At 34.1% G+C, this 27,601-nt stretch overlaps 2 protein-coding genes across 10 annotated transcripts in view; both read right to left on the reverse strand.

Annotated features, from left to right (window-relative positions):
* Positions 1 to 314: 314 nt before the first annotated feature.
* Positions 315 to 8,039, reverse strand: LOC111503097 (Ferritin 3 heavy chain homologue). The gene is made up of 3 exons (XM_023157320.2): positions 7,674 to 8,039; positions 3,664 to 3,888; positions 315 to 590 (listed from the first exon to the last, which is right to left on the reverse strand). Exons 1-3 carry the CDS (start codon positions 7,773 to 7,775, stop codon positions 405 to 407), a joined length of 513 nt encoding a protein of 170 aa, XP_023013088.1. The 5' UTR covers positions 7,776 to 8,039; the 3' UTR covers positions 315 to 404.
* A 10,515-nt stretch (positions 8,040 to 18,554) lies between these two features.
* Positions 18,555 to 27,601, reverse strand: part of LOC111503095 (signal-induced proliferation-associated 1-like protein 2) — a 62,254-nt gene continuing 53,207 nt past the window's right edge. For 8 of the 9 annotated variants that reach the window (XM_074181507.1, XM_074181501.1, XM_074181502.1 and 5 more), the window contains 2 exons: positions 22,142 to 23,289; positions 18,555 to 20,441 (listed from right to left, as the gene is read on the reverse strand). In XM_074181507.1, coding sequence (XP_074037608.1) covers positions 20,228 to 20,441; positions 22,142 to 23,289 — 1,362 coding nt within the window. In that variant the 3' untranslated portion in view covers positions 18,555 to 20,227. The remainder of the gene's footprint in view (positions 20,442 to 22,141; positions 23,290 to 27,601) is intronic. The other variant, XM_074181499.1, reaches the window with a different exon arrangement.

Genomic DNA, 27,601 nt, shown 5'->3' on the forward strand with positions numbered 1-27,601 from the left:
GAAAAAAAGGCCCTCTGGAACAACTAATTTCATGAACCTTGAATTATATGAAAATCACTTTTTACCATTTAGTTTGTACTCCAAATGATCGTTAGGGAATTGGAAGTAACTTCTATACATGATCTGCACATCTTTGTGAGGAGTTTATATGGAACTTGGTTACTTTCTTCTTCCGTTGGAAGTTTTCCGCAATTGTTTGTAAAAAGATGGGGAGTAGAAAACCAAAACGCTTTTTTTTACAAAAATAAAGTCTCAAAAATATACCCCTTTCAATTGAAAAAGGCTCATGAAAGGTTATAAAGATGGTCAGTAACTATATAGAACTTTTTATTTGAAATTACAGTGTATAATTTATATGAGTATACAATAAATTGCTTCTTATCTTAATCTAGGCATATGAGTTTTCAATCATGCAGTTTTTGATCAAACATGAAAACACCCAGTCCCTCTCCCACTCGTTTCAGATTTGTAATATGATCGCCGATTTCCTTAATTGCATCGACTTGTTCCTGCAGGTAGTGTGTCTCGAGGAAGTCACACAAATTTGCATCTTTATGGTCTGAGGCAACGCTGTGTAACGTGAGTAAACGCTGAAAAAAATTTACATTTTTTACACTACTTTTCATTATTCTAAATGACTTTAAAAAAGTAACTATTTTTTTATTATTCATTTCGTTAATTACAAAAAAGATCTTGCATAATTACTAACATAATTGAATTGCCTAGTTTGAATTGATAGGTTATTAAATGGAAATAGTTGTTTTTATTTTATGAATTTCATAGTGCTCACTCTTTAGTAGTAGGTGATGGCACACGTTCTATCCAAAATCAAATCAAAATATACTTTATTGTCTAAAGAACATAATTCTCATTGACAAAGTCGTTTACAAAATAAAAACACAAAACAACACAACAATCACCTTTAGATATCTATCGATATGATAAATAGTAAGATAGAAAAACTGATAGTAATTATAAAACTCTAAAACATATCAACAACAACATGTGCAATTATACAATGCATGTACATAAAATATTGAAATTGTCACAATAAAAAATTGGTTTGTACGAATATTAACAACAAACAGATATAAATAAAAAATGAAGTTCAATATAAATAATGTATAACTATCAATGAAACACATTGAATAATAATGTATAATGAAGTCGAATTTCACACATTAAAAGTTCATACAGTAGAATTAATCTAATGAGTAAAAAGCATTCGTCAATAGAAGTTTTTTTACGGTACTTTTGAATTGTTTTTTGCTATCTAAAATTTTAATCTCATTTGGTAAGTGATTGAATAATTTTTTACCGTTATATTAAAATAATTGTTTTATATTGTGCTGCAATAAAAGCCCTAAAAAGTCCTTTATTCACATTCACAATAATTTTTCAAAACAAAAACAACTCCATCTTTATACAGAAAAAAGTGGGAATCTTCCAAAGAAAGAGGTAATGCAAAGAGGTAACTTTCAGACACAAACTGGAAGAAAAAGACTTTGAAACGACTTTCATATAAACATTGAATTACACAAAAGTGTTCCATGTAAGTCAAGTATTAGGTACTTCTTTCATATGCGACATTGTGTAACAATCCTGTGAATGGTATCTGAATCAAATCCATAACGAAAGTTTGGAGTAGGAATATGAAAAATTGTTTTTGTATAATTCAATGTTCATATACAAAGAGTTGTTTCAAAAGCATTTTTGTGTAATTCAATGTTTGTATGAAAGTTGTCTTTCGAGAGGTCTGAAAGTTACTTCTTTGCATGATCTTCACATCTTTGTTGAAAGTTTACCTATTCTGAAATCGATTGATTTCTTCATTTCTTTGGATGAATCCCATTTTTTTGTATAGAAATGGAGAAGTAGAAAGCCAAAAAACCATTCTCTCCCAAAAATATACCCCTTCCAATTTAAAAACAACTCCAATTTCAACAACTGCTAAAGGTTTTTTTTCTCAAACGAGAGATAATAAAAAAATATAATTTTGAGGTGGATTCTGAGGCAAGGGGGAAAATATATATTTAAAACAAATATTTTCAAAATAGCATCGAATATGGAAAAGTAAAATAATAAACTGTCACCATAAATTATCGCTAATCAAAAGGTGTTCTCTAATTTAATGATAATTCAGTGTACTTTTGTTTCAAATGTGTTTTAATTTATTTTGTTTGATAATAGTAAAAATGCTTTAATATTATCAATAGTTTCCACAGTGAGATCACTTTTATGATTAGAATGCAGAATTGAAAAAATATTTCTTTTATATTCTTTCACTTCTGTAATTTTGTTACTGAATTTCATAATTTTTAAAATTTCTCCCCTCTTGAAAAAGGCGGCAAAATTTTAATTCCTGATCTTTTGCGTCAACTAAATCTGACAAAATATTTGTGAAAACATGAACAACTGTTTCAAATTTAGTGCAGTTGTACAGTTATAAGACTTCGTAGGACTGTTTAATAGGTTGGAATTACTTGTGAGTAAATATACTCTTCACTTGATTACATAAATGTTTTGTACTAGGTCAAATTTTGATATATAAATTTCAAAAATCAAATCTGTTTTACTATATATTTAAGAAGTACATTGATTACTGTCTTCGCTTTTCCAACACCTTAATTTCGGCATTACTGAGACTTCGAGAAATAGTCGTTGTCTTCGCAGTCAACACATATACCACTGAAGATGTCCACCGCAGTAGCAGACAAAACATTTAGAACAAAAGTTCCATTCTATCACGTTCAACCATCTAAATTTTATTCTCTCATTTTTTAAATAACAAATACTGTCAATTGACATATTTGATAACAAGTGTAGCCCACAAAGCACGTGCGTGTCAATTTAAATAAAATGTCTTTGATCTCTAAAGTAAAAAGCCGTTTATTCCCGGAAATTGAAGTTGTTTAAGGTAAGTATTTCCTGATTCGAGATCAAATTATCCACTATATGGTGGACAATTCAACAGTTTATCTTTAGAGATATATCAACATGCTATACATCAACACAGTAGGTTGAATTGACTGGCCTATCAGAAAACAACTACTCCACTGGCAAATACCACGAACGGCTTTGAATTATATCCGACAGATGTCAGTGCAGGAATCTTCACAGAAAATTTCCTGCATATGCAATTGGCAATACAACTGAAAGAGTCGACCTTCAATTTTGGAACGGGCAGACTTGCAGACCGGTTTCGGGCTCCTTAGCCACTCGTCAGTGCAAAATAGTATCATCATCGACCTAAAATCAATAATATTCCATAATTGAAAATCGAAATTCTTTCAGAGTATTTCATTCCTCGTCTTATAAGTTAAGTTTCAGTTGTATTGCCAATTGCATATTCAGGAAATTTTCTGTGAAGGTTCCTGCACTGACGCCTGTCGGATATAATCCAACGCCGTTCGTGGTATTAGCCAGAGTAGTAGTTGTTTTCTGATAGGCGTCAGTCCATTCAACCTACTGTGTAGATATATCCGAGACGGGCTTGAACATTCAAAGTTCATTTCTTTAGATTTGTTTACTGCCCGTCTTCAAGCATAGCCCACTGACTAATAAGAAAGTTTATTGGAAGATGTAAAAGTTCGATTTATTTCGAATACACAACACTCTTTTCCGATTTCTCTGGACTACTGAGAATCTTTAACGCTAACTCACCTCATTAACTTCCTTCTCTAATTTGAGAGCATCAATCATGGCAGCTTGAGCTGACTCCCACTCTTGCTTTTCTGGTGCCTTAATGTCTTTCAAAATCAAACGTCCTCCTCTTTTGTTCAAGTATTCCATCAGTTTGTAAGCATGCTCTCTTTCTTCTTCTGATGCTTCTTTAAAATATTTGTGGAAACCCATCAGAGCTACGTCGTCTCTGTAGAAGTGGTATGCCTAAAGATAAATGGATATTTCGTGAAGTTTTCATGGAGTCACATGGTGCAGATCACTCCAAAGACCAAAAGTATTGAATTCATGATCCTTTTCGAGACCTTGCTGTTTTGATATGGTAGAGATCTCATTAGTGGTACTACTCAGGTCAAGAATATTACATTTCTGTACTAAACAAAAAAAACCTGAGTAGGAAAAGACGGTGACACCTACCCTTGAGACGCCATCTTTGGGATTGACAGAAAACCCAAACCATATCAAATATAAACGGGCTCCCAAATTTGGTCCTTAAAGTCAAAAATTCTGTCTTCCTCTGCAGCTTTCACTTCAACATTACTGTGGTTCTCTGGGAACCTCGAGTATCTTTGAGGTTTTTGAGTTTTCTATCGATCCTACTAATCCAGTTATCACAGTCTTCTTAAATTTCAAAAGAATCGACAAAAGAGTAGAAGTGATGAAGCGTTATCGCCACTAGTTTGTTGCCAAGAAAAAGTTCTCACTGATAAAGTTATATTTTGAATATATCACTAGCTGACCCAGCAAACGTTGTTTCGCCACATATATTTTTTCTAGGGTAGAAAATAATAACCAACTCATTGTAAGTGTGTGTGTCAGAACAACAACACTTACAAATAATATAAATACTTTATCCCGTTAGTCCACGTTTAGCTAACACAAACAAACTAGATGGTTTGCCCACTCGAGAGCATGACATGTATGTCCGTGTGTGCTCAAATCCAAGCCACAAACGGACATTGTTTGGCCTTGGGGCTTATTAATAGTCATTGCAAATGCCAATCTATTTATAAATTGCACACGTTTGAAATGACTTGGCACATCTGTAGGTGTATTAGGGATTCGTGATATTAATATATGTTTACCTCGGAACTTGCCATTTCGACAAAGTTTTTCTCATTAATTTGTCAATGACTAATCGCGTGCCGTTGTACAGCCGTGTTACAGTTACAACCTTCAGTTGTAAATTATGCGGTGGCATGCCTAACAAATTCAATAAGTTCAAAAACTCTGTTGGACAAATCACAGCTTCGGTGATATCACAAACTGTATCTACGCTCGATGGTTAAACAATAATAGTGGCCGAAAACTGTGTAGGGAGTGAGAGAAGGCTGGGTGTGTGAGAGAGATAGGAGAACGGCTTCGTTCTCATCCCTAACTGCCTGCTGTTTACTGAGTGTGAGAATTGAACCCGTAGACGCCTGGCGGAAATAACTGAACTATGATCAAGGTTAAAAATGATTAAATTACTAAAATGGCTATTGAAAAATGGGGATTGGTAATACAAACGTAAAAACTGAGGGTCATATGTAGTTTTTAATGTCACATCATAGAAAAAGAATAAAACATTTTTTCTTCAAAAAAATGTTCGGGTGGAGCTCCCTTACAGTCTTAACAAAATATTCGAATATTAGTAAAAACATTAATTACTTGAAATGATACTCATGTGAATATTTTCAGTTTGTCACCAGTTGCCATTATAATGAAGCAAAAACCATTTTATTTTCAGCTGATGTATTCTCTCTGTTCATGATATGTCAGAGCATTACTGGGAAAAGTTCAGAATGGGAAATAATAGCTCTATACTTTGAGTGAATGGGCATTTTTTTGAGGTTCAGTATGATTAATTGTTTTATTCACCAAGCCATCGCGGACAATACTGAAAAGTACTTTGAATAAATATATTATAGGTAAAGCAATGTTTTTATTAGATATTGTGAATTTTCTTGTGGGTTGGTACAGTGTATTTTGCTTGAAATTCAAAAATAAAAGTAGATGAATCTCCCTGAAATTTTGTTTAAAACCATAATTTCTCAACCTGAATAACTTCTCTTGAGTAACATTTTGACATATGAACATAAAAGTTACAATACCTATCCTCACAGATATTATTCAGAAAACATATTTATTTTTAAACTTTTATCAAGCATGATTCGCATTTGAAGAAGATAACAGTATAATTGCTTATATTTTAGCAAAACAATCAACAATTTGTTTTGATAACTTGAAAACATTGAATTTTTCTTTTTATCTAAATTTATAACAGATATAAATTCATTGACTGATGGAGAAAATAAGTAAATGAGAGTAATTCCTTAATGAATTATCATCAGAATAGAACATTCCTAACCTCTTGCTTTGAAGAATAAGTAGTAGAAATTCATCAAATCGAACACCAGAAATGCTGTTAACATTTACCTTTCCTTAATGTTGATATAGTAATTCAATTATAGATGAATTGGAATCACAAAACTTACAAATTGGTTAATGTTGCTGGTACCGTTAAAATAGTGGGCCAAATTACCTTTGATGGTAAGGAACTGTCTCGTCAGTAAGAAAACTTTTCTGTTCTATTATTCTGAAATAAGTGTTTATTAATCAAGAGAAAAAATGGACAAAGAAGAATTTGCATCAAATTTTGTGTAAAAAAGGAATTTAGCGCTCAAAAAACACTTGATATGTTGACAGTGACATACGGTGATTGTACTTTGAATCAAAGTACAATCACAAAGCTTTTCAAAGTCAGAAGATGTGAATGACGACGCTCGCCCTGGACGGCAAATGTTGAGGAAGTGACGAAACTTGTTATGGTGAATCGTCGAATCATAGAAGTTGCTGAGGATGTCCACATATCGGTTGGCTCATGTCATGCAATTTTTTCGTAAATTTCGGGCATGAAGCCAGTGGCAGCGAAGTTAGTTCCAAAATTGCTGAATTTTGCCCATAAAACCGTCGCATGAGTATCGCTCAGGAATTGTTGAAAAACGTCAACGGCGGTCCATATTTTCTAAAAAGGTCATACCTGATGAATCATAAGTATATGAGAGCCGGGAAGAACCATGACCAAAAAAACCACGCCAGGTTCCATCAAATGTCAAGGTTTAGCTCACTGTTTTCTTCGATTACTGTGGCATAGTGCATCAGGAGTTCTTGACACGTGGTCACACGGTCAATTAGGTGTATTATCTTGAAGTTATGCATCGCTTGCAAGGAGCAATACGAAGCAAACACAATTAATGGCTTTGGTATCACGATAATGCACCTGCTAACTCGTCATTGTTTGTTCGCAATTTTTTGGACAAAAACAAAACTGTTATCATGCCTCAGCCACCGTATTCACCAGATTTTGCCCTGTGCGACTTTTTTCTGTAACCAAGAGCCCCATGAAAAGGCGGCATTTTGTGACGATTGAAGAGATAAAACCGGAATCGCTGGAAAAGCTCAAGGACATACCGAAAAATGCATATCAGAACTGCTTGGAAGATTGAAAAAAACGCTATGTCTGAAAGGGACTACTTTGAAGGGGACAAAACAGAATGTTTTTGAGAAATTCTCCTTATTTTTTGAACAGACCACGAGCTCTCTCCTGAAAAATTATTATTTTTCCATATCAAATATGAACTATCCTTTTCATATATACCTAACTGAATGTTAGTGACGACGTATTATCATGTCTATTTTGAATATTGAATCAAATATGTCATAAAATATCAAAACACAAAAAGCAAAGTATACACAATTGAAAAAAGGATTGTTCTAACAGTAAACATATATTATTTGCGACTCTCTCTTTGTCCCATGGAAATAATTGAAAAAGAGAAATGTTCAAATTTTTATAATTTAACCATCAAGTTTCCACACGATTGTAAATGAAAAATATAACTCATCAAAATACTTATAATCCTTAATCATTCTTAGATGTTATTTCTCCAAAAAATAAATATGTTATATTTCAACAAAAAACACTGCAAGTAAACAAGTATTATATTTACCATGGCCATGTAGACATAGCTGGCATTCAGCTCAACATTAATTTGATCGTTAATCGCATTCTCGCAATCTTTTTCGAAATTCTGCCGCACTTGGGAGGTCATCTTAGTCGATTAATTGTCGTTGATGAATTGACAACAGATACACTTCAGTCGAACCTGTAATTGACTATTCCAGTTATAGAACTGTCCTAACACCTCTGCTATGTCGACTTTGTTTATTATTGATTGACCCCAACTGAATCACGCACTTCGAATGCAGGTTGCAATGTGATGCAAATTGTGTATCAAAACATCACGGCGGCGTAACTAGCAATTGCGCATCCGTCCGAAATATCGACTTTTAGCACGGTGTACTAGGTGTGAAATTCCAATGGAAGGTTAGCATGGTTGAAGACAAAAAGAAAGGTCGTGTTTTTTTGTTTGAAACAGTTCATTTTAATTTGTTTTTACTGAACGAAGTTGCTGAACACGGTTTTTGGGGTACTTATCTATACAGGGCGCCAATCGAAAACAGTCATATTCTATAAAAACCAAAACCTTGGACCAAAATTTTGAAACGGCACTATAGTTTGGCATGACTTTTGTGCCAGATATATCGTTTGAATAATTTTTAACTGCACTTATGATACGATATATTTCAGTGTGTTCTCCAACATTAATGACCTTCAGTTTTCATTGTAAATAACTTTAGGAACATAGTTATTTTACTTTATGGGGGCGGTAATCGCCCTATTTTGTCAAATAGAAAGGGGTATTTTGAAAGAGATTTCAATTTGATTTGAAATAGCGCTTTCTTCTTTAAATTTTTAGTTGCGGGTCCCCGAAAAATTAATTTTATTATTTATTCCGAGCATCATTTTACAAAAATATAAACGGCGGTCATTGCCATTCTCATTCATTTCTTAAATAAGTTGATTTTTTTTCATGGGTGCCATTTATATTATGTCCTAGAATTCTGTGTACAGCGGTCCGACAAACTTTCGTTTCATAGCTTCTTCTACTATGCCTCATTCATCACTTCTATTAGATGGAATTTCATCAGAAGAACGGTTCATTGGCAGTGGGGTCTCACAAGGTTCCGTTTTGGGGCCGGTGTTGTTTCTCATTTATGTCAATGACTCAGTCCATGTTGACATAAGTGGTAAATTCACATGTTTTGCTGACCACACTATCCTCTGGCATAGCAATACCGCCTCAAATTTACTTGATCAATGTCGACATAAGAAGGGTGAAAGAGTGGTGCGATTCCAATCTTTCATAATTCAACATCGACAAAACAAATTTCGTCACGTTTAAATGTAACATAAGGGAAGTACACTTGGAAAATATAAAAATTGAAAATTTGGAAAAAAACATTTTTAGGGCTCTACATTGACGAAAATCTAAAATATGAATCCCATGTAGGCTACTTAAGTAAAAAACTAGCAGCAGGATGTCATGCAGAGAGAGAGAGATGTTGCAAGAGAGTTACATACTACTATTACAAGATCAGTGTATTTTGCACAAATTGAGTCCTATTTACGTTATGGAATTTGTTTCTGCGAAAATTATGCACAGTTTCGTTTCAATATGCTATTCTTTCTACAAAAAAATCCGTAGCTACAGGGATTCATGCCGCCCTTTATTTATAAATCAAAAAATTCTGACATTGGTATATTTCTTTTTATTTTGGAAATATACCAAATTTATACCACCTAAACTTACAGTACCTACACGTCCGTCAGTCTTACTTCATTTCTCTTCCAACACCTAATCTAGCCCTTACACAAAATTCTATCTTTGTAATCCACTTCATACTTTAATTAATAATTATATATAAAATTATTACAATGTGTTAAAACAAAGATAAAAATAAAATAAATACAACAATAAAAATTAATTATTTTCAATAGCATAAAGTTATTTAATCACCTTTCTATTAATTCACGGCGAATACATAATAAAAGAAACTCAAAAAGAAAGTAAAAGAATTCCTTGTTGAGAGGCCCTATTATAGAGTGGACGATTTCTACCAAGGCTCTACGAGTGATTGGCACGTAGCTTTGTCTAAACAATTTTTTGAAATCATTTGGAAATGACTATCAATATTCATTACGTAGCATTATATATTTACATTTACTCAATATTCATATAAGCATGTACTTATATTTGTATCCTTTCTGCTGGGGTTAATATTGTTCTGTCCATATACGCTTCTCTTGTCTCTAAGCTTTATTTTATAGCTTGTATTTGTTAATTTAATATCCCGTATACACGTTTTACTTTACTAGACTTTGCTAATAAGATGTTTAATTTTGGGGTAATAAAGCATATTTTGAATTAATTTGATTTTCAATTTGCTATGATACTCGTCTTATTTGTCTTCATTAAATTGTACATGTCCTATTACCTAATACGGATTGTATATCTCGGATAAATCGTAAAGCTAATGTATGTTCACCTCCATAAATAATATAGCAACGGTCTGTCTGTTCTATGTTTCGGTAACCAGCTCTCGCCTCCCTACGAACGACAACTATCAAAAGTCAAAACTTGTGCGAGCTAAGGACTAACGAGGTCTTGCCTTTCAACGTATGATTCCTAACACGGGCTGGACGATAGGAAGTGAAAATCGATCGCCCGGCCTTGCGGCTTGAACCACCGGTTCACACAGCGGTTGATTGGTTAAAGTGTTCAAGCCTTTCAACCAAAAATTGCTTCCATAATTGGGGGGAGGCCCGTCTTGCTAAAATATCAGATTTTCTTCAAGGTAACATTCATCGTTTTTCATATTTTTGGTAGTGGTCTCTAGGGACAACGATAAAGTGAAATCACAACTCAGGGAGGAGGGTGGAATTTAGTTGCGTGAAGCCCATAACCGTAGTTGTTTGCGATATTTTTTCATTCAAAGACAAATTTTTGAAGTTTTTTAAAAGCTGTTTGGACTCAATGTTGTACCGGAAACACTTTAAAGTAAGTTTCAGATCATTTGGGAACTTTGCTATCTTCTCTTGCTGTCGGTGAGTTTATAGGGTTTCCTCTGTTAAAATATTTGGTTGAAAGAAGTAGTTCAAAAGGGATTGAACGCTTGATTGGGAGCTGTAGGTCCTAAAAATTATCTGGTACCACATTTTCTGTATGTTCAGATATTGTTCTTCCTTCGAGTAATCTTCCAATAATAGTGGGTGAAGTTGGAGACAACATAAATGTGCAAAAAAACCACTAACTGATTGAACTCTTCGATTTGCTCAATATTATAGGTACTTCAGTAAATTTTCTATAGATTCAGCTTCATTTATTTTTTATATTGTGGAAGGGTAAAGACCCGGAAAGACAGCAAGACACAATGAAACTGCTTGTTGTCTCCGAACATATGCATTGGCATATATATGATATATGATATCGGCAAACATTTTTTTCAAATAATTTTTCATATATTCATTTGGATTAGTTCCACAAATGTAGCAATCCCATATCCTTAATTTCTATGTTATCTTATTTAGAGCCTGGTTGATCAGAAACGGATGTTCTTTCAACTGTGCTGACTATCGCAATTCAGCGATATTGTTCATCATAACAATTTTCGAAGCCCCCAACGTAGAAGTTGTTGACTCATTTGATCCCCAAGTGTTTTTATGTTTCAACCAAACAATGATAAATGTACATCCTTCTTTTATTCAACAATAAACAGAATATCGGATTACAAGAGAAAAAGTTTTTGGTTATCTTTGTTTTGCTGATATAAATACAGTTCTGAGATATTCTACATAATTACAAACATGATTGATTTCATTGGAAAATGACGTATACAATATTCTTCCGACTGACAAAAACTAAGCAATTATGAATATTTTCTAAACGAAGTCAATTACGTAAAACTATTTACATGAAAACTGAATTAGTTTTTTATTCTCCAACATTCAGCAACACCACTACTGAAGCCACTTTTGCGTTGTTTCAACACACATATCTTTCAAAGTTCTATATGAAAGATGTCTTCATATCAAGTACGGGGAAATTATTTAACTCAATCTGATCGTTCATTAGATTTTTGTATTTAATAATTTCCATATTTTCTATAAAGTCAAGTCAAAGCTCCCTTCTGTGCTACTCACCTCCTTACAGAGGAGAACAAGTTCAATCATGAATTCAAACTTGAACTTCTTTAAAGTTTAGATATCAATAAATACGAAAATTCTCAATACCTAATGAACGATAAAATTGAGTTCAATAATAATGATAATAATGTTTATTCACAATTTTTTATACAATTGGGTATATAAGGTAAGTCAGTTGCAGTAAAAGCCCACAACTTTAGTGAACATTTCACACCATTTACAAACATCGAACTTAAATAAAATCATGACCACTGTGATTTTGATTGCTTTTGAGATTGTCAGTCAAAAGATCTTGGTAACTGTAATAGCATCTTTCTAAAAAAATATTTTTAATACAATCATGGAATACTTTGTCACTTGTAATTTTTTAACTTCATTTGGCAGCTTGAAGCACGTAATGGCATTATATAGCTCCTTCTTACTTAATATGTTCTTACCAGATAATAATGTAGATCATAGCAATGTTTCAATCTAAAAGTAGTTAATCAAAGCCCGCTTGAGAAAGCTGTTGTATAACTGAACACGTGTCACAGTTTTGTAAATCTTCTATATTGAAAATCAAAATAAATCTCATTAGTATCAACAAGTTCTATCCAGTGTTTCAGTTCCATTAAAAATATTGGAGTACAAATTAAACAAGAATGTGTTCTGTATAATTCAGTATTCTCGTATTTCAAAGTGGTTATTTGAGATGGATCGTTTTCTTTGGGGTCGTATCTGAAAGAAAATTCTATGCATGATCTACACATCTTTGTGTTCGAGATGTACAATCTACAATCTTCAAGAAAAATGAAGAATTGCCAAAGTTGACATTTCTAGGAAGCATTAAATTTAATAATAGGTTGTTTCAAGAGTTTTGCCAGTTTTCATGAGTCTACTTTAAACTGTAATATCTCAGTGAATATTTATTCAATTCAATCAAAGTAAGCGTCATTTGAATCACTGCACTTTTGCCAACGTAACACAAGTCGATGAATTCCATCAGCTTAAAAATTGTGTGCTCGGGATTCGATAAAATCGACGAAGGCCGTTATTGCCTCGTCCTGATTGGCAAAGATTCTACCGGCGAGAAAGTAACCGAAGTATTCGAAAAGATAGTAGTCAGTTGGCGAGAGGTCTGGGGAATATGGTGGGTGAGACAAAACTTTGACGCTCAATTCGCTTAATTTTCGGACCGTGATTTGCGAAACGTGCGGAACGGCGTTGTCGTGGAGCAGGATCGGACCTCTTCTGTTGACCAGTGCAATTCTTGGTACCCTTCATCGATTTCCTCACAATAGCACTCTGCTGTAATGGTCTGAACCGGTAGCAAAAAGTTATAATGAATCACACCAGCTGCTGACCACCATACAGTAACCGTAGTCTCTTTTGGTGGGTTTTTGCCTTTGGAAAGTGCCTCAGTGGCTCATCGGTGTCCAACCACTGTCCTGAACGTCTCCTGTTGTAGATCCGTGACGTGACGATCCGTTCCAAAAAAAGGTCGTTTTGGTTGCGCAAAGGCAAAGGACAGACCTCGAAAAGTAACAGCGGCGGCTCATCAGAGGAGGCTTAGCCTCCCCATAAAATTTGAGACTATTCATCGCAACAAATTAAAAGATATTGACAAATAATTATGATTATTTTTTTCTAAAAATGCTTGGGTATCATTACTTTACCATCAAGTTCTAATATAAATACATAATATGCCCGAAAAAACACTATTACCCACTACGTAGTACGTATCACACTGTATCCTGCATCAACAAACCTCAAACGCACCGCCCACCCACGAACGAAGAACTGAGAAACCATCAACCCGAAATAATAAATGCCATACGTTGATACGTTGCAAGGGAGCCAAGCCTCCGACCGCTTTAAAAAACACAAGCTCCGCGAGACCGATCCAGCCAACGACATACGTCCCGATTTGTAATTTCAGTTGCAGAAATTATACTGTTAGAGGAGGCTAGCCTCCAGTTGGTCTTCGTTAGTGTATGACTGCGTTTGTTTTTGATTTAATTATTTGGACGGGATGCCATGACGGACCGGGACTGCGAAAAATGTTTCCGTAAATCGTTTCAGTGTTTCTTGATAATATTTGTTATTTGTGTATAAAACAGGTAGTATTGTATTATAGCAGTGCTTTTTGGTAACATTTTAAATGTGTTTTTTTTTTCAATTTCAATGTGTTTTCAGGTTTTCAGTTTTCGGTAAGTTTTTTTCCATTTATTATGGATAAGTTGGGCGAAATTAAAAAATCTGACGATATAGTCGATTGGTTGCTGACAAATAATTTTAAGTCTTTATCTTGTGATAATAAATTTCACATTATTGAAACTCTGGGAAGGCTTCAACCAAATTTGATTTCAATTAAAGCGTCAGATAATCCACAAAACCGAGGATTCAATATTAGTTGGTACGATAAATGCGATTGGTTAACGGCTCCATTAAACGAGAAAAACTTTTTTGTTGGCCCTGTGTTTTATTTTGCGTACAAATCGAATACCAAACGTCGTGTAAAATAGGATACTCCGATTTAAAAAATTTACCTCGTTCTACAGAAAGGCATTTTAAATCTAAGGAGCATATATTTTGGTCTTGTAAATTAAAATTGTTTAGCAAATGAAATATAGCAACATGCGTTCAATAACAGTGCTTTGGTTCAATTTGAATTCGTAAAGAAAAATTGGTTGAGAATCGCTTAACGACATCGAAGAGTATTAAGCTGAAGAGGCAAAAAAAAATCAAATTTAGAAAAAAATGAACAGCATCAATGTATAGAGTATAAAATTCTCTATCAACCAGTGTATATCATGACACAGTAGAATAAATATTCATTGAGATATGGAGCTACAAAAACACATGACATTAAAACAGACAAAACTTTCAAAGAACCTTATAAAAAAAATTCAAAATTCCTGTAGTAGAAGTTGTATTGTTGAAGGAAATAATGGGTTATTTTGAAAACAATGCTAGATCATGTGGAAGTGAAAGCTGAATCATATGAAGTGCAATTAACTTCAAAAAATTACGTGGTTAATTTCATTTCTACAATCTATCATAATGATGAGCTTTTATTATTCATTTAAGAGGGACTGGTTAAACACCTTGGAATACATATATATAATCAACTACCCAATTCTACTGGAATTTTTTCCAAACACCAAATCGTTATTTTTAACACCTCGACACGTGTTTCGATCACCAAGTCATCATCTTCAAAGAGGAAGATTAGTTTAATCAGAACAGTTTAATCTTCCTCTTTGAAGATGATCACTTGGTGATCGAAACACATGTCGAGGTGTTAAAAATAACGATTTGGTGTTGGGAAAAAACTCCAGTAATATTCATTACTACACCAAAGGTTCCAAACAGTGCATCATAAGTACCCAATTTTAATGATTTAAGGTCAATATTTGACACCATCAGTCATAAAATACTTTGTGCTATATTACATTTTTTTGGGTTCAGTGATATCATCTTATCTAGATAATAGATTATAAAAAGAACAGATTCATGATATTTCTTCAACTTGGAGAGAAGTTATTTAGATTTATTTATTTATTTACGTAATGTCCATTACAGCATTGTACGAGTTAATATAAAATTTGCGGTCCTGAATATGTATACCTACAAAACATAATTTCACTACAGAGACGAATTCTCTCGAGAAAAATATCTGGTCGAGGCGGGAATCGAACCCACGATCTTCCGATCGTGAGTCGGGCGCACTACCACCGCGGCCAATTCCACAACGTCTGTATCTATACATATATATATATATATATATATATATATATATATATATATATATATATATATATATATATATATATATATATATATAGATAAATACATAAATACACACATACATATAATATATTCATTCACTGCACATTAATATACTCTTAAGAGAATAAGGAGATCACTCATTTAAACAGCATCATAAGGCCAAGTGTATGTCATCTTTTTTAATTCTCATCTGAAAGTAGAATAGGGTATGCCGAAGTAGTTCAAATCTCCTTTATTCGCATTCCTTACCATTGTTGATAAAGGGCTGTGGAATCCATAGTTACGGTAATGGTGTTTATTATGAAAGGTGTCATTTGACCTAGTACCAGAGGTATCAATTTTAAAATCAATGTGAGACAAGAGATCTCGTGAATAAACTTCACCAGCTAGCAACTTGAACAAAAAGCATAAGCCAGTTTCTATTCTTCTGTTCACCAGAGTAGTTATGTTCAAAGATGAACATAGGGCTGGATAATCATAGTCATAATTGTCTACATGGATTCCTAATTTGTATGCAAAAGATCTTAAAAATTTGTGTTGAACCGTTTTCAGCATATTAATATAAGTTTGATAGTGAGGGTTCCATACCACCGACGCATATTCCAAGATTGAACGGACAAATGCACAGTAGAGAACTTTAAAGGCATTGACTGAAAGGTACCTAACCTAGCATCTTGCGTGCTTTCAAGGAGATGATTATAATGTGTTGAGAAAACGATAGTTTATCATCCAATAAAACCCCCAAGTCTTTTATTTGAGATACCCGTTCTATGTCTAATGAATTGATAGAGTATGAAAAGTCTATGGAAGTATGATTTCTATTGTAATTTATAAATAAGCATTTATTGAGGTTCAGATCTATTCCATTGGAATTGCAATGATTGATATCACTCTGAAGTTGATGACAATTAATTTCTTTTTAAATAACTTTAAATATTTTTAAATCGTCCGCAAATGGTAGAATTTGAGAATACTCAATACTTGGAGCAATGTCATTGTCATGTCAAGTTTAAACAGGAGTGCCCCAAGGCAGAATTTTAGGCCTATTTTTCTATACTCTCTATACTGCCACATTTATCAAGAAGTTGAAGTCTTGTACATACCACCTTGTATATATCAGATATACGTCAAGCAGTAACCGATATGAATTTTGATCTAAATACGATTTTAAAAGTGTCCACTGACCATATGTTGAAAATCAATCCAAACAAATCAGTAGCTATTATCTTTGGAAGTGATAGCATCAAGAAAGAAGTAAAAAACTATAGTTTGTATATTTGTGACTGACCATCCATTATTGTGCCCTATATTGTTCACTCACTTCACTCCGAATCAGTAAAAGTTCCATATTATAAGAGCAGCAGTCTGATTTTCCCTGACCACCTACGAAAAATTCTGAGAAAAAAAACAGTTTCTTTACAACCGCATTCAAAAAATTTGAGGTTGATTTCAGATCATAAACTAAGATTTCATGAACATATAACCTACAAACTTAAAATTGCTTATTCATCATTGAAACTCATATATCCCCATAGACAATATTTGGATGTAGATGTCAAGAAAATGCTATGTGGTTCATTTGTTTTACCTCATTTCAACCACTGTGACGCTGTTTATAATTCATGTTTAGACAAGAATGACAGGTGTCGCATACAAAAAAATCAAAACTCTTACATCAGGTTAATATTTGGTATCAGAAAAAGGTCCAGAATTTCACACAAATTAGCAGATTTGAAGTGGTTGAATATGTTTAATTGTAGACGTTTACATGCAACATGCACATTCTGTTAAAAAATTAAATTTAGGAATCCTCCCTACTTACATGAACATTTTGTCTTATGGAACAGATGTCCGTAACCTCACAAACAGTGTTAAACATTCCTTTTCCTAAAAAAGGAAATATTCAAACGATTTTTTTCCTATATCTCCTCCACAATGAACTATCTCCATAAATGGAAAAAACAATTGTTTTAACATGTCAGAAACTGTTTTTGAAAGTATGTTCAAGCAGCATCTGTTCGGCATGCCGCTGCGAGAATCCTGAAAAAGGTTTCAACTATTCATTTATGTCTATATCTAAATGTTACCTTCATTTTTCTTTTTTTTCTTACTTCTTTTCTTCTCTTCCATCCCTAATAGAATATTTTATTTTCATACATTTTCGGGATTAGTGGAACAGCAGATGCAAATGCACATTTGTGATCTGAACCAAAAACCATTTGCACATCAAATACAAAGTGTTTTTTATTTTTCTCTCTGTTGTATCTTTTTTTGTTATCTTGATGGGCAATAAATTTATTACTATTATTATTGTATACAAAATATTTTTCGTACTTGGAGTGAAATCATCTTTGTCAAAGTGTAACATATACATTTGGTGACGAATCTGAATATAATTTTTCAATTTTTTTGCTAGTTTTAGATGCTCACTAAACAATTACTTTGGAATTTACTAATCATCATCGTTCTTTATTTCTCGGAAAGAATATGTTAGAAATCACTAAAAGGTAAGACCTCGTTAATCCTTAGCTCACACAAGTTTCGACTTCTGAGGGTTGTCGTTCGTAGGGGTGCGACAGCTGGTTAACGAAAAAACAGATTTATTTTTTTCAAACAGAATTGATAAATGTAACAAATAATTGGGACTATTGTTCCTTCTAGCACCAACTGAAGTTGAAGACTGGAAAAAAATGCAATACAAAACGAACGCAAAACAATGTATTGTTTCCTGGAGACTTGGGGAAAAAATAATTTTTTCTGTGCGACATTCGAATTATAATACCTAGATGTCACCTACTGCGTGATCCTCTCGAATAAAGCATTCAATTTTTTCCTTTCTTAGGAAAATGTTTTTCCCCAAGGATCTTTGGATGTTTCCAGAAGTCGAATAGAAATTCAAAACAAATTATGAGGGTATCGAAGCTGTGTAGGCATTCTGCAAGGAGATCAAGAAAGATAGGTGTAATTGCTTGAGTTTACAAAAGTGGAGAGAATGGCAATGAAAACAACAAAAAACTTTTATGATATTTATTTCATAAAAAATTATCAATGAAATATATAATAGATCAATTTCTAAGGCATCTAACAGGTCACAGATATTCAACATAAAATCAAGAATTAATAAAACAACAAATAAATGATTATTAATCATTACAAACTCTGGGGAATGCAACTGTAAACTTACAATAATTAAAGAACAAGTGTTGAGAAAAGTACAACTGAATGTCACTTTCTGCACACTTGAGTACTTATCTAGAGCTATATTAATATTACAGTAGATTTGGTGTTCGTGTTTCACATTCAGACAGTTTAATACTAAAAACATACTCAATATGAAATGATACAGTTGAAGTACAGGTTCGTGAAAGAAAGTTAATGAAGGGAGAGTTGAAACAAAGCAGAAAATTTCGACCTCATGTCGAACTGGTATGCTGCAACTTTTAGGGAAAAAAATAAATTGAAATCTCATGAAGCGTTTACATTTCCTATTTTACAGAAAAATGGAAGGAATTATTGAAACGTATATGCTTGTAACTACTTCAATGTTGTTTTCAACTTGGTAGAAGGATTATTGTGATCCTTATTCATAGTCTAAGTTAAAATACACAAGCTCAACTATAATTTTCTTGATTTTTTTTAGAATTCTGGCCATTTTTATTTCGAACAATAACTGTTTTGGAAGACAGTTTCGAAGAAAACATCACAAGAAATAAAAAATTACAAAAATAAATAAAAATTCGATTGCATTCGTTTTTTATGGGTTCTATAGCTTTCATACATCTAAATATCCAGGAGGGTATTCAAAGGTTTGGTACATCTTGGGCGTAATGCACCAAAACCCTAACTCCTTTCGTAATAGAAAGTTTATTCATTGTTTTCAAGTACAGCATTATGTGGTAACTAACGACAAGTCAGTTCTCAAAACAATCATCAACTGAGGGGTTGTCCTGATTCAAAAAAAGCTGGAGCCATTATATTGAAACTGTTCTCAAAAACAAACGGAAATTAATGCTAGAACTATTAAGCACAAATAATAGCGAAAAGGACGTTTACATTTCAATTGTTTTGGCGCCCAACGAAGGGCTGCAATTATATTCACATCCTAGAAATCTAACCACAGATAATTTTGTATATAGTGAAAAATGTGGCTAGAATTAAAGATAATCTGATACTCCACTCTATAAATCAACCGCTTTTTAATCACTCTCGACCAATTTCTCATAAAACAACCTATTTCTGGTGTCAGCAGTGGAATTCTACTGAGCCACATTTAAAATGAGTTGTTTTATTCCGAGGTAGTGAAGATTGTCTAGGTCGATGCATAGATTTCAAAAAATGAAACCTATAGGGATTGAAAAAACAAATCAGTTTTCAATTTCGAGGCTAAATTTCAGCAAGTTAAATAAAAGATTGTTTCTCTTTGGAGAATCGCAAAAAGTCGATCTTTCAGGTCGAAAATTAAAGAACAATAAATTAAAGAATTTTGTACTAATAACATTCTTACGCGAATCTCTAAAACATAAATGAAACGAATAATAAAATAAATGATACATATATACATAAAAGAGTGTCAATTGAATAAATATATATTTTAAAAACTTAAATTATGTAAAGCTCGATAAAATTTTCAACATACCGTACAAACTCAGATATGTTTTAATGTGAAAACGGAAATTTCATTTGGAGTTACTGCTTCTTGACATTCTTGAAGAACCACTCCGTGAATTTTCTTAGCTGCTGAACAGCAGCGGTCGCCTGATCTTGCAATTTTCTGTTTTCTTCTGTGAGGCGACGTACTTCGTTTTCGAGTGACATTCTCCTGCGGGTTTCTCTGCTCATTTTCGATTCGAGTTCCGCCACATGATTCTGGAGCTCCGGTACACTTGTACTGGAACTAACACTGAAAATTTTCAATATTTACAATGAAACAAAAAGCAAAAATTATTGGAAAAGAAAAGTTTCGGTTTTCTACTTCTCCATCCGAAGTCATCACCCGAAGACGATTGTGGACACTAACAATCGAAACGTCGTGGAGTAACTTGGCTTGAAATCTTTCCATTTTTTATTCTTAAATTTTTCAATTTTCAAATTTTTGCTTGTATTTTATTTTATTGTAATTTCATTCCAGGTTTTTTTGCTGAATATATATTTTCAGCTATTCATTTCGATTTTATTGTTTCCTTCAGGGATTTAAAATCATTTTATATGGTTTGAATCGTACTTATTGTATCGAAAGCAAATTGTAACTCTCAACCGACTCAAATATAGGAGAAATCAAAGCAGGTGTCCCTCAAGGTTCCATCCTAGGACCCACCTTGTTTCTATTGTATATTAATGATATAACACAACGTTGCTGTGGCAGAGGAAAGATCCTACAAAACTAGCTCAAGATGCCACTGTAGACATGGAAAAAATTAAGAGCTGGTGCGACTCAAATAAGCTTTCTTTAAACTTTGATAAAACCCATCTCCTCACCTTCAAATGTGAACTCCCACCTATTAGTTTGAATAACGACATTCTCGAGATGAAATTGTCCTCCAAATTCTTAAAACTTCACATTGATAATAAGCTTAAATTTGAGGATCATATTATCAAGTTGAATAATAAACTTGCATCTGGCTGCTTTGCAGTGAAGTCAGTTTCTAAGGAACTGGGTAGAACCTTTGCAAGATCTGCGTACTTTGCCTTTGTGGATGCACATTAAAGATATGGTATTGCCCTCTGCCTTCGGTTTACAGAAGCAAGCTGTCCGGTATGTGTGCGGGGCAAATTTCCAGGATCACAGCAAACCATTATTCATCGAACAACGAATTCTGACAATTATATCTCTATTCATTCTTGAAACAGTAAGTCTGATTCATAAAAATATATCTGCTCCTGATGATATAAAGAGCCGTACTATAATACACCTCAAGCTAACTTGATCAGATTTCCCCTGCCCACAACAACAATGGTGAAGGACTCATTGATATACAATGGAATAAAGATGTACAACAAAATTCCCATATACCTGAAGAGTTATTCTTTGAATATTTTCAGAAAAAAAATAAGCGACATTCTGATTGCCTATTATAGTTTTGATGAATTTTACAGTGACAACGCTTTTTATGAATTATAGTTTACTACTGTATGTCACTATAATATAGCATATTTTTTTTAAGGACATTTTTTGAATTTTAAATTGTATAGCATTTATTTTGTTTCGTAAAAATGTGTTTGACACCCTATTTTATATAAATGGGCTTTTAGGAATTACTTTTATCCTACTTTGACATAGTTCATAATCGTTTGTCAACAAGAACTCTTTCTTAGAACAATAAACGTATTTCTCTCTCTCTCTATCTATCTTATTAGACAATGGAAGTCCGAACTGATGAAATATACAGTTGTACATAATGGAAAAATCATAAACCATATAATTGAAACACAAACCATTTAAAACTTTGCTCAAATTTTCTAATACGTTATAAAATAAATGTCTGCTTGGTAACATTTCGACAAGTGTGGTTCTGTCCATCAACAAGCGTTTTAACTTCTACTAGCTACTAGAAAACATAGTGAATGTTGTTTGTAGAAATGTAAAAAAAAACATGTACTTACGAAGAAGTTATCGAAGCATCGATAGGCGTCTCATCGTTCCAAAGTCTGTTCGTCTCGCGTTCCTTCATATCTGAAGACGACCCCACTTGGTTCATGAAGCTCGTAGCCGTATCGACCAAACTCGGCCAATCACTGTCTTCCGGCAGAGGAAAATCGTCCGGAAAATTGTGGACGGGCTTCGATTTACTAGATAACGAAGCGTGTGAAGAGCCCTCATCCTGACTTCTCTTAAATTCGATCGGCAGCGGGCTCGAGGTGGTACTAGCATTAGAAATAACTGTAGCGGGTCGAGCCATCGTCAGAATAACCTCCGGCTGCGTCCTGTGAATACTGATGGCGTTATTAAGGTTTTCCCTGGAATGAGTCTTGATTTCCTTGGTCGGTTTCGTTTCCACAGGTGCGTCGATATTATCCGGGTTAATCAACCGTATGAGCTCCTCCTGGAAGTTCGTATTGGACAAGTTGGCGCTGTTGCGATTCGATGACCTAGGGGTAACACCCGGTCGAAGCTTGGCCTCTCCGTTGAGCGACCTAGGGCTCTGGTTCCTGTTTGTGTACCCCGCAGACTGTGACTGTGTTAGATTCGCGTGTTTCGTAAGACTGCGGGTTCTGGGAGACATGTTTCCACTACCATTTGACAGCTCATCTTCGCTACCAACTAAGTTCATCCTCTCGCTGATAGAGCTGTTCGTCGAGTGGCTGTCATTGACGGTCAACCTCCCCAGGTCATTGCACTGAATGGATGCGTAGTCCGGGGCACGTGATGTCCTCGAATACATGTGCTCCCCCTCTTGGCGCAGTCGGTCTCCGTGCTGCTTGATCTTGTTGCTCTTCTGTCGCTTGTAAGCGTCCAGCTCGGCGGAGTTGTTGTGTATGACGGCGCTGAGCGGTTGCGAAACGTCTACGTGATGTAAAGGGAGGGAGTTCGTGATGTGCAGCTTGTTGTGTTGTACGGAGTAGTGGGTGTTATGTTGCAGCTGTGAAACCTGGTGGAGGTTGTTACGTTTCGTCGGAGTCGAGAAAGTACTGCTGGCGTGATGCGGAGACTGGTGATTTTTCAGAGGGACAGGGGGAGGTTCGAAGTCTTGGAGGAAGTCATACCATTTGTCGTCGCCCGATTGTCCGCTCGATGAACTGGTCAGAGTGCCCTGGAAATGATTGTTTTATAAATGAGTCACAAGAGCTAAATGATGATGATGGATTTTCTCTATGAGCATGCAATATCTCGATAATTTTCTGTGATCCTAATACCATTTTTTGGGTATCGACTGATTGGTCATTAGTCTGCGTAGTCTGTGTAGTCAATGTTAATAACTGCTCGAAACACCTAAGGAGCAACATGGCTATTTGCAGTTGTAGAATCATCCCAACTTCAACTAGATAAATTCTCTTGAGAAAAATATCAAACTCACTATCTTTCGATCTAGATTTTTATAACTCTGGACATATGATCACCAACTTTTGTTCAAGAATTTCCTCAGCATTAGAAACTGCTGTGGAGGGAAACTACTAATCGACTATTATAACAAATCTATTTGAGTATAATTTAATTGACAAAGATCTAACAAATACTGAAATATAGTGTGAAACAAGTTAATTAATAGAATAGAATAAGTATCTTGAATTAAAAATGAAAAGTCAATTTCATTATATTGCAGAATAGCATTGTATAGTGGGACAGTGTATAGAAATTGCAGAATAAAGGAATGCGTATAATCTTAAGGTGTAACCGATATTATTTTCATGTTGGACTCATTAAAATGATTATCAGTGTCACAGAGATTATACTTGACATGTATGATTTTCATTTTTAAAGTCTTGAATAATAAGTTGATGCCAGAATACTTTAATGATTTTATTGTCTTAAACTCATAATCATCAGGACAACTCCACTTACTAAAATACAATGTTACCAAAGACTACAGAATACTATAAGACGTGTCACTCGCTCATTTTTCGACATCTGAGAAATCTCGCCGCCCGCTAGCGACAGCGGGTAATTACCAGCCGAGGTAGTACAGTGTGTCGCTTGAAGTTACCAGTTCTCGTCGGCACACGAGATATAAAGGTTGTCCGTATTGTTTGGTATTGTCAAAGACTACAGAATCGGTAAACTTTGGTATTGTGATAGTGTTGTGTTCGTTCGGAGTTCGAAATATTTATTTTGTGAAAATGTCGACGTATTGCTCAGTGGATGGTTGTCTGAGTACGGTGGGAAGCCCAGGTATTTCGTTTTTCCGCTGCCCAAAGTACAGTGAAAGGTATGCATTCAATATATTCACCATTAATTTTTATTTTACCTATCTATACCTTTTATGGTTTTGTTGTATAAAATTATTCATAACGAAATATACCGCCGGCATTTGCCAATCCAAACTCATTTCAATCTTTTTTCAAAATGTTCAGTTTATCGATTGATATACTTGAATTTTTTTTTAGGTGTCAACGTTGGAAAAATGTATTAGGCTTCATTGGGAATCATAGATATGCTACTCTTACCCCAGAGCAGAGTCACAATAGAATTAAAATTTGCAGCTTACATTTTAGAGCCGATGATATTGTGAATTCTCGTATTCATAGCTATGATGTTCCTTCATTGCGTCTGCCTCAAGATGGTTCTCAGAAAGGTTGGTTCAGTGAAGTTTATAGATTCAAATGATGAAAAAATCTTATTCCACTTTTTAACATATGAAATTTACAATATCAATTTTGTTGTTTAAACCTTCCAGATGATGATGCCATTGCCGGTACTAGCAAGGATTTTATTTACATTGATGCTCAGGTTCAAACGGATCAATTAGGATCACGAGGTGAAATATCTTTTCGTTATATTATATACTTACCTGATCTATTTTTATATGCTTCGGAAAAAAAAAAACGATGACAAGAAAACAATTATTGAAAGTACGTACATCTTTCTTTTAGATGAATGCAGCCAAACATCTGCTAAACTCTCTTCGGGAACTCCAAGAAAAGTGGCATTACGAAAAAAAATTGTATCACTAGAGAAAACAGTAGCTTCAACATCAAAAAGAGCACTGGACGAAACCGGAATTACTCTGGATGATGTTTTCAAGTTTCTGGATCGAAAATATCCTGAGCAATATTGTAAGCTCTTGAAAGCACAGCTTTCTTTGATAAATAAAGCACCAAAAGGGTCCAGGTATAGTGACGAATTCAAACAGTTTGCATTGACTCTTTATTTTCTTGGTCCGAAAGCATACAAAAAATTTTCAACAATTTGTAGATTACCGTCAAAAAGTACACTTCATCGTTTCACGAAAAATTGGATTGTTGAACCAGGCTTCAACGATTTTATTTTTCGTGTTATTGAATTCAGGATTGGGCTCATGAAGGAGAATGAAAGATATTGTATTTTATGCCTAGACGAAATATCTTTGAAATCTCATCTTTATTATGATATTTCCAGAGACAAAATAGTAGGTTTCCAAACAAGTTTGAATGGGACCTCTACTGACATAGCAAGTAGTGCTCTAACAGTAATGTTCAGAGGTTTGGCAAGCAATTGGAAAATACCACTTGCATACTTTTTCTATAAGACATCAGCAACTTCTGATGATTTGAAAGATATTTTGTTCAAAACGGTACGAAGATGCAAAAGTATAGGCCTAAATGTCATGGGGTGGTTTCCGATCAGGGTTCAAATTTTCAGAAGTTGGTGAAAACTTTGAATGTTACAGACGAAAATCCCATATTTCTGATAGACGATCATAAACTTGTATATTTGTTTGATATCCCGCACTTGCTGAAGTCGACACGAAACAATTTGTTTTCCTATCAGTTTTTACTTCAGGGTGGAGAAACAAGAAAACATTACATAGAAACAATGTATAATTATGATAGAACTAAACAATATAAATTGGCTCTTAAACTTAATAATGACCACATTTATCGAAATAATTTTCAAAAAATGAAAGTCACGTTGGCTTCCCAAGTTCCCATCAAGAGATATTGTTGACCATGTAATAGAGATGGAAAACATATTCATTGAAAATTTTGATAAAATCGGCAGTGAGAAGGGAATTGGACAGTATTTGAAAACAAAATATTCGAAAATTCTTTTCTCACATCCATGTCAAAAATTCCTCTTCGATTATTATATATCTTTATATACAAGAGTTCGGATATACTTTACTTTAAAATTCATGAACCAGGACATGAAGATTGTTAGGAAACATAAATCATGCAATGTAAAATTGAATATTTTAAATCATTTATAAACATATAACATTATATAATTGTATTATTTTTGTTAATAAAACATGTTTTTCTGAATGTATGTTTATCATTTCATCAGTAAATCACTCTGATCTGTTTCTTAGATCATTTATTCATGAGTTTATCTATCATGTTTCTAGAAGTTGATCGACAAACAACTACTTTCGTATCTTTGTTTATCTGTCTGATACAACCGAGCAAGCGAAGTTTCAACTTCGGAACGTCCCCTGTAGATATCGCGAATAGGAACTGCCCTCGTATAACTGTCATGCGGCCGGCGGCTTCCAGACATCGTCTGTCGGCGATATGATTTATGGAAATCGCAAAAAATGCAATCCTGAGCCGTACCGACAAACGAATTCCTTGGAGTGAACCAACTTATAGTATTCGGTAAACTTTGATGTTACTAAGTCAATGAAATCATTATTTTATAAGGGTTTGAAAGAATACAATGAACTACTCAATCACATTAAAGACGCGAAAACAATTAATGAATTTAAAACTAGTCTTGTTATGCATATAACATGTAATCACTAATATTCGATCCAATATTATATTATATTATCATTATGTATCGATTTATGTTTACAGACCTATGTATATGCTAGTAATGTATTCTTTTTTTATTGATTTTTTCTTTTTTCAATTGTATGTATATTAGGATAAGTTTCCTATTCAATAATGATTCATTCATTCATAAGGTATAAGGGTAATTATTGGCTATAAGTGCAGATAGTTGTTGGTTCACAGATGGATCAAATATACCTTCCGGTTCTGGTGCAGGTGTTTTCAGTCGCAGACTCAGGACAGAGATATCTACCTGCCTAGGAACCTATGCGACTGTATTTCAAGTGGAAATTTACGCTACTGAATTGTGTGCGGAGATATTGGAAAAATCCAACCTCATACACAAGTCAATAAAAATATTCTCGGACAGTCAAGCGGTGTTGGAAGCTTTTGGCTCCTACCAAGCAACGTCTAAATTGGTAGCAACTTTCCAAAAACGACTCTCTTCGATAGGACAGATTGTCTCTGGTCTGGATTCCTGGCAATACTGGCCTAGAAGACAATGAGGCTGCTGACTCCCTTGCAAAGGAGGTTGCTGCAAGCAGCTTCATCGGACCAGAACCTGTCATTGGCATCGCTTTAGGTTTTGGCAAGAAGATTTATGGACTTCTGGCAGAATCTTCTAGGATCTTCTAGGATCCTAGGCACTCCTAG

The sequence above is a fragment of the Leptinotarsa decemlineata genome, unplaced genomic scaffold (assembly GCF_025532065.1).
Source record: "Leptinotarsa decemlineata unplaced genomic scaffold, Ldec_3_MD MMD2_tig00026314_RagTag_RagTag, whole genome shotgun sequence".
NCBI classification, from domain to species: Eukaryota; Metazoa; Arthropoda; class Insecta; order Coleoptera; family Chrysomelidae; genus Leptinotarsa; species Leptinotarsa decemlineata.